This window comes from Sinocyclocheilus rhinocerous, unplaced genomic scaffold (assembly GCF_001515625.1).
Source record: "Sinocyclocheilus rhinocerous isolate Xijiao unplaced genomic scaffold, SAMN03320098_v1.1 scaffold1982, whole genome shotgun sequence".
Lineage (NCBI taxonomy): Eukaryota > Metazoa > Chordata > Actinopteri > Cypriniformes > Cyprinidae > Sinocyclocheilus > Sinocyclocheilus rhinocerous.
The window spans coordinates 269,365-277,969 of NW_015651555.1; the positions used below are offsets into that span (position 1 = coordinate 269,365).

The 8,605-nt window shown below is 35.8% G+C and overlaps 1 protein-coding gene across 1 annotated transcript in view; it reads left to right on the forward strand.

Annotated features, from left to right (window-relative positions):
* The first annotated feature begins 2,856 nt into the window (after nt 1-2,856).
* The window catches only part of LOC107713100 (coiled-coil domain-containing protein 151-like), an 8,243-nt gene continuing 2,494 nt past the window's right edge, over nt 2,857-8,605 (forward strand). Inside the window, exons 1-11 of the mRNA XM_016518531.1 lie at nt 2,857-2,967; nt 3,295-3,404; nt 3,501-3,578; nt 4,641-4,811; nt 4,908-5,009; nt 5,295-5,420; nt 5,544-5,666; nt 5,990-6,136; nt 6,954-7,114; nt 7,277-7,433; nt 8,174-8,323. Of these exons, the coding sequence (XP_016374017.1) occupies nt 2,871-2,967; nt 3,295-3,404; nt 3,501-3,578; nt 4,641-4,811; nt 4,908-5,009; nt 5,295-5,420; nt 5,544-5,666; nt 5,990-6,136; nt 6,954-7,114; nt 7,277-7,433; nt 8,174-8,323 (1,422 nt within the window). The 5' untranslated portion in view covers nt 2,857-2,870. The remainder of the gene's footprint in view (nt 2,968-3,294; nt 3,405-3,500; nt 3,579-4,640; nt 4,812-4,907; nt 5,010-5,294; nt 5,421-5,543; nt 5,667-5,989; nt 6,137-6,953; nt 7,115-7,276; nt 7,434-8,173; nt 8,324-8,605) is intronic.

Here is an 8,605-nt window from a genome sequence, read left to right on the forward strand (position 1 = left end):
CATTAAACAAAATACATGTGTGTAAATACATCTAAATGCCACTTCAGATGCAGCTTCTGTGTTGATTTCATTTGCTTGGTAACAGCCCAAATGTCTTATTATTCTAATTCCCTGATTAAATGTAAGAATTTGACTCAAAAGATAATGGACACTTCTAGAAAAAATGGCTTTATAAAGGTAAAAATGCCCATAAAATGTAAAAATCTGTTTAAACTTATTGGAAAAGATTAATTTCTATCAGTATGAACTGACCACCACACAGAATATGAAGAATATTAAAAACATTATGAGTCAGCTGTCTTCGGCAGTCCTTAAGGTTCCAGCACAACAACACACTCAGCAAAATATCGTCTAATTATCGTCATCGATAAAATCCCAGAAAATATCGAGATATTATTTTTTGTCAGTATCGCACACCCCTAGTAAGGACATATAAAAGTGTAATGTAGGTGCTTGAATTGTGCCTAATTATTGTTACTTATCAATGTCTTAATCATATTGAAGAATGTAAAAAGATTTTGCAGTATCGCTATGTTTACAGCAACAACAACAACATAAAAACACATCTGTTTACAGTGATACCAACCAAGACCAAACAATGTCATTTTGTAAGAATTTGTGCAAATGTATCTGAAAATTGTTAATTTTATGCCTAATGTGATAATTTTATGGTGCAGATTAACAAAAAAATAAAAAATGGTATCAAAAGCAAGTCAACTTAAAAACAAAACAATCAAAGAAAGAAAAAAAAATTAACACCCTTATATTTTGGTTTGCTTTGACTGGTTATTGTATCGACAGATTGCAACCTTTTCAATGCCTGATATTTGTCGCTGTTTGCCACTCTGTTGCCTCTTTTTTCTACCTCTGTGCTTCACTTTTCTCAATCTTTGCATGTTGGTAATGTGATTTCCCAGTGCTTTAATAAACTGAACTCTCTCTTTGTTGAGATCTCAAGCCTTTTTTTTGCTTTCAATGCTCTGCTTCAATTGTTGGCATTTATACTTTTTGGCACACGTTTCCTATTAAGATTATGCTGTTTTTTTTTGTCTCAACCCAAATTATTCCAACAGTGGAGGATCTCGAGCGCAATGATGGCACAGCAGACAGACCATACTTCATGCCAGAGAGACTGCTGTCCATCCTCAAGAAGTCCAATGAGGGGGTGAAAACAGTGGACTAAGGAAAGAAGAAAAGATTGTTAGAAAAACAAAGAAGTGTAGGGACAGAAAAATAGAGAGACCTGCCATACTTGCACTGATTTTATAGCTCAGGCACCAGTGAGTAATACCAGTCATTACAGCCAAAAGTGTTGCATATTTGTTACTTTTGTTTTTGCTAATTACGTGGTTTTGTATTTGTATATATTATGCTTTATTAGACTAGGCACAACTGTCCTAATATCTTTTTCAGTTTCCTTTGAATGTCTAATGTGTTACTGAATTACTTTAAATGCATTATTCTCGTGATGGCAGTGTTTGCGTTTGAAATTGTGATATTTCGTCACAATATCTGACAATGTTTGAATATAATGAAAGCCACTCGTTTTGATATAACAAAATGTTTTTACAGTGTTTTTAATGCGTCCATTTGACGCAGCCATTTTTGTGTTACTACTTGTATTGTTTGTTGCGGAGTGTAAATAATTCTGTAACGTGACGAGAGGAAAAACTAATAAATATTAATTAGGGCATGAACGTAATGTCGTTTGTTTTCCCGGGCGTTAAGCTACGTAACTTACTTAATATTCATGAGCCAGCCAGTTCAGTTACTAGGCAACCAGTAGAAAACAAACGAGGCTCTTGTGGGCTCGACAGATTGCAACCTTTTCAATGCCTGATATTTGTCGCTGTTTGCCACTCTGTTGCCTCTTTTTTCTACCTCTGTGCTTCACTTTTCTCAATCTTTGCATGTTGGTAATGTGATTTCCCAGTGCTTTAATAAACTGAACTCTCTCTTTGTTGAGATCTCAAGCCTTTTTTTTGCTTTCAATGCTCTGCTTCAATTGTTGGCATTTATACTTTTTGGCACACGTTTCCTATTAAGATTATGCTGTTTTTTTTTGTCTCAACCCAAATTATTCCAACAGTGGAGGATCTCGAGCGCAATGATGGCACAGCAGACAGACCATACTTCATGCCAGAGAGACTGCTGTCCATCCTCAAGAAGTCCAATGAGGGGGTGAAAACAGTGGACTAAGGAAAGAAGAAAAGATTGTTAGAAAAACAAAGAAGTGTAGGGACAGAAAAATAGAGAGACCTGCCATACTTGCACTGATTTTATAGCTCAGGCACCAGTGAGTAATACCAGTCATTACAGCCAAAAGTGTTGCATATTTGTTACTTTTGTTTTTGCTAATTACGTGGTTTTGTATTTGTATATATTATGCTTTATTAGACTAGGCACAACTGTCCTAATATCTTTTTCAGTTTCCTTTGAATGTCTAATGTGTTACTGAATTACTTTAAATGCATTATTCTCGTGATGGCAGTGTTTGCGTTTGAAATTGTGATATTTCGTCACAATATCTGACAATGTTTGAATATAATGAAAGCCACTCGTTTTGATATAACAAAATGTTTTTACAGTGTTTTTAATGCGTCCATTTGACGCAGCCATTTTTGTGTTACTACTTGTATTGTTTGTTGCGGAGTGTAAATAATTCTGTAACGTGACGAGAGGAAAAACTAATAAATATTAATTAGGGCATGAACGTAATGTCGTTTGTTTTCCCGGGCGTTAAGCTACGTAACTTACTTAATATTCATGAGCCAGCCAGTTCAGTTACTAGGCAACCAGTAGAAAACAAACGAGGCTCTTGTGGGCAAGGCAATAGTGGAGAAAGCCAACTATAAACACCAAAATAATAAATGTTCATAAAAATGCCCGGCACGTCTATCTCAGAGGACATCGAGCCCCCAACCCATGATGAAATTTCGGAGCTCCAAAGAAAAATTCATCTTCTGAGTAAGTTTTTATTACGGATTTCACCGTTTAAGCTGAAGCGGTTCACTTAACGTGATTATATATTCAGTAATATTGCGGAAGTCGTGGAGTAATGAGTACTTCCATTGTTTTATTATTTTCTTCATTAAGTATTTATTCTCGAGGATGTCAGGAGTCAACTTGGATATATTGAATAACAAAGTGGTTTTGTAACTGTTTAATACCTTTGCATTAATTTTAAATGAAACAAAGCTCAATAAAATCGTTTACAGAAATGTAATATTGCATTACCAAGTTCACATTTTGCTCGATGAATGGTTGTTGTTGTTTTTTTCCACTGTCCACTAGATGGAGACTATTCGATAGCGCATATTGAAAACTCTCAGTCTGTTAAGAACATAGAAACTATCATGCAGCTGAGACTTGAGAATGCAAACCTGCACAAGAATCAGCCTGAGGTCAGAAAACACACATAAGTAATATTAAAATTAAACCATCATTTAAAGTATAGGTTGGACATATGTATTCATTCAAATATTGGTCATGGTGTCCAGGGAGATGAACAAGTTATCAAGGATGTTATTCAAGGTCATGGGATGGAGAAAGAATCATTCAGGAACATGTCTGTGAAGGTGAGGTTAAATGATTTTTCCTTAAAGGAATAGCTCACCCAAAAATGAAAAATTGCTGAAAATGTACTCATGCTCCGGCCATCCAAGATGAGGATTGTTTCTTCATGGGAACAGATTTGGAGAAATTTAGCATTACATCGCTTGATCACCAGTGGATCCTCTGCAGTGAATGGGTGCCGTCAGAATGAGAGTCCAAATAGCTCATAAAAACATCACAATGATCCACAAGTAATCTAGTGAAATGCTGTGTGTTGGTAATAAACAAATCCATCAAGACATTTTTAACTTCAAACTGTTGCTTCTGGCTAAAATAGGAGTACTCTATCTATAATATTGCTTTCTCTAGTGAAGAAGTCGTCTCATCTGAATCAGGAGAGAAATATGCACAGAACAGAACACCTCAAAACAGGTGTTGGTGGATGTTGATGTGAGAGGACAACAGGGGATGGACTTTTTATGGATTCGTATTTTGGCAAGAAGAACCAGTTTAACTTTAAAATGCCTTAATTAATTTGTTTCTTACAAACACAAAGCTTTTTATTTCACAAGACGTTAATTGATGGACTGAAGTCGTGTGGATTACTTGTGGATTTGGACTGACGGCACCCATTCACTGCAGAGGGTCCATTGGTGAGCTAGTTGTGTAATGCTAAATTTCTCCAAATCTAGCAAAACAAATTCATCTACATCTTGGTTTCCCTGAAGGTGAGTAAGTTTTAAGCACATTTTCATTTTTGGGTGAACTATTCCTTTATGGAATTCAATGCATGGATGATCCAATGGGTACTTAATTTATATATATATATATTAAAAAATACATTTCAATTTATAAATATGTGGAATATTTCTGAAACAATAATTGAATGTTTTGGACAGTATATTTATTTCTTTTTTATTATTTATTTAAATAAAAAGTACAAATAAAAAACATCCATAGCAACAAAATGTGATTATTTTAAAGGGGGGTGATTCTTTTCTATACCCACTGTATACATATAATTTGTGGTCCAGAAAGTTGTATTAGACTCTCCGCACTTATTAACAGAAATCTTTGTTGTGCAGGCAGCTCAGACGGTGCTAAAGAAGCAGGTGTGTGATAAAATGAAGAAGCAGAATGCTATGAAACACACCACTCAGACACAGATGCAGCATTTAGAGGACTTGAAGTTCCTGGTACTGAAGCCACAGAACAGTAGCCCTCTGCCTGACACCCAGAAAGGAGAGGAGGACAAGGTAGAAATTGTCTTTTTTTCTGGGCATTTTGGATGAACGTTGGTGAATCTTAAAAATATTTGTCCAGGATATTATTTTTGTGTGCTTGTTGTATAGAAACTGCGCATTCTGGAAAACAGTTTGGAGAAATCACAGCTGAAATACCATGAAGCGGTGCACATAACGCGAGGATACCGCAAGCTGAAGGAGCACCTACAGGTATCAGAGCAGTAACACAGCTGGATTCAGCTATAGACACAGCTCAATAAACCCACAGAGCACAATACCTCATATAGGTAATGGGAGAAGAAAAAAAGCAATTATTTAAAGGATGTTACGATATCACTTACTGTTTTACTGTATTTTTGATCAAATAAATGCAGCCTTGGTAAGCATAAGAGACTTTCAAAAACATTAAAAAATCTTACCAATCCCAAACCTTTGAAGGTAGTGTATATTATGATAAATGGACATTTCTAATCATCCTCTGTTGTGTTGCTTCAGGAAGAGAGTCTTACATTTCAACCACAGCTGGACAGGATGGAGACAGAGGTCTATTGGCAGACACAAGTGCTCAAAGACCTACAGGTCATGAACAACAACGTTCTCCTCTTCAAGGATGCAGCCAAGGTAAAGACAAAGCATTTCATGAATAATTGGAAAATGTAATGAGATAATGAAGCAAGCAGATGTGTAAGTATGCCAAGGTAAAGGTCACCCAAATGATGCTGATAGTACTGTGTGTGTGTCCAGGCTGAGCTGCAGCTTCAGGAGGAGCAGGTGTACAGAGAGCGCAGAGAAAGAGAAAAAATCCTCTTCCGCTACAAGAAGCAGGCGGAGGAGAGGATGGCTCAGGCAGAGAGGATGAAGAGAAGAGTGAGCATCATCTGCAGCAACTAGAGTACAGCTAACAATGCAGTACTCTAACAAGCATAAAAATATGTGTCATACTCATAGAACTTCTCATGGGAAGTGCACAGGAGACTGGACTTGCAACTGATTTAAATAGAGCTTGGTGTTACCATGCTGCTCACAACACACAAATATTGGTTCAAATATGAAATGATTGAAAGTATACTGAAATAAATATAAGTATATCATTTTTTCAACATTTAGTTTAGCCTTCTCGTTTTGGCCAAGTCTCTTAGATCGTTTTTCAAGTTTAACCAACCATTTGCCCTTCCATCTGTCACATCCAGCCCCAGTGGGTATCCATGAACCCTGATGAGCTGAGCAGTGAGGCCCCGCGAAGTCCCACCACAGTAGAAGAAGAAGAAGAATCTATCTCTACTTTTGAGGAAGCTTTCCAGCACGCCAAAGAGGCCACTGGAGTCACAGACTCACAGGTGAGGAAAGACAGTATTAACCCTATGAAGCCTACAGTATCATATTTAATATACTAATTTCTTAGGCCTCGAAATGATCAACATGATCAACACTTTTTTATATTGATAGTAATATTTTAAGATGAACACTTACCAGACTGAAGCAACTTAAGTGTACTTCCATACAGCATTTTTTATTTTTTCAGAAAAATCATGTTAAAATGTGAGTATCAAATATGACCCATCAGGCTTTTGAGGAACGTTTGTTCATCATTATTGTGTTGCATTACATTATGTTCTGAAACTAAAGAGCTTTGATCATAAAACTAAGCATTTAAATAGCATCTTACTAAGACATGTTATTGGGAGAAATAGAGTGACAGCTAATATTTATGTCATTTTATGTGAGTAGTCTGTTATACTGTTACAAATATCTCATGGATTTACACAAGCAGTTAGAATTTCTTCTTAATTTTTGGCCATATACATATCAGGAATGCACGAAATTGCATATTTTTGCTCAGTTTGGGCCTCCAAATAAAATTGAGGTGTTTTTCCTCCTCGAGTATGACCTCCATATTCTCACTATATCATACTACATGAGCCGTAAAATCCTGATGTTTCAAATATGATACTCAACAAAAACACATCAACAAACTATTTTATTTATTTAACATTTTGTCTAAAGCTTCAATAAATTTCTGTTTAAAAAAAATTTAAGTTTCTGACTATTATTTCATATGACAGGCTTTACAAGGTTAAATTTTACCACCTTAACATTGTTTTAAATGTATATAGATTACTTCTTTATGTTTATTCATGATATCACTTATAATAGGAAATAGTGGACAGGTTTATCTCTCAGGGAGAAACACAGGGACATTTGGAGAAGATGAAGGCAGAAAATGAGAGAACGCTGCTTGAACTGAAGGAAGAGAGGAATACATCACAGACTCAGTTTCAGGATGTAAAATACTCGCGAGAAACTGAATTCTCAAGGTGAGCGCTGACATTGTATGCTGTATGAATACTGCAATATCACTTGACATGCTATTATTGTGACTGAATGCTCTAAGCCATTACATTTTCTCAATGGCATGATACAGTAACATAACTTTATTGTCATCGGTTAGTTCTCTAATTCTCTTTTTGATTCTTCAGCGTCCGACAGGTGCTACAGGAATGTGAGGATGACCTGCAGCAGGAGCAGCAGCATTGTGATGCAGCTAAAGATGGCCTGGATAGACTCACACAAGCACTAAACACTGTCAAAGCAGGAGTACAGCAGCTCAGTGACAAACTACAGCCCATACCACTGGTACTAATGAATTCTGTCAAATACATTAAACATGCTCCACAAAACATGCTTTTTCATCACCTGTTTAATAATAGGAATGTGTGTGTTTTTTAATAGAAGAATTTCAGATTTCTATATAGAATTTAAAGGGGTCATAACTTTTTTCAAACTTGATTTTCATCCCTGAGGTCCATTTATAATGTTAGTCAAGGTTTCGTGCACCAATAATAGTTTTTATTTTTTTGTAATTTAGTTGACCTTTTCCACCCTCCCTGTGGCCTTTAAAACTAAACAGGCTGTTAGCCAAAGTACATTTAAAGACTCTGTTATGATTGACTAACATATTTGCATGTAAAATGAGTATTAAAACTACATACAGTTGCAGTTTAATTAATGTATTTTAATTCTGGTACAGGAGTATTATCAGTGTTAAAAACAGTTGCGCTTACGTTGTAATATTTATGTAGAAATATTATATTTGGATTATTTGATAAATAGAAAATTGAAAAGAAAAGCATTTATTTGAAACAGAAATATTTTGTATCATTATAAATTTCTTAAATTTTTGATCATTTTAATATGCCCTTGCTTATTAAAAGTATTCATTTATTTTTTAATTTTTTTATCTGAAATCTGCCCCCCTTCCTTTTGAACAGTAGTATATCAAGGACAATTTTTTACCTTTAAGTAATGCATTCATGAAATGTATGTAACTGAGCAGAGATGATAAATATCGGAGTATTTTCCGTGGTTTTTGGCAGATGAAGGATCCAGCACCACGGCTGCCTTTAGACTCAGAAGAACACATGCTGCAGCTGATGTCTGAGGCTGAGCAGAAACTGATGCTGCTAAAGGAGGAACTACAGGGCAAAGATCTGGCAACTGTCATGAAGGAGTTGGAGGAAGAAGAGGTGAGGAACACTGATTAGTCATGTTGGTGTAATTATATTTTGGTTTGTTGAAGATGTGTCACTGGTGAAACATTATTATGTTACTTTAAAGGGGTCATATGATGCAATTTCAATTGATCCTTTCTCTTTGGAGTGTTACAAGCTCTTGGTGCATAAAGAAGATCTGTGAAGTTGCAAAGACTAAAGTCTCAAATCCAAAGAGATATTCTTTATAAAAGTTAAGAGTCAACCACGCCTACCTAAAACGGCTCGTTCTAACACGCCCCCACATACCTACGTCAC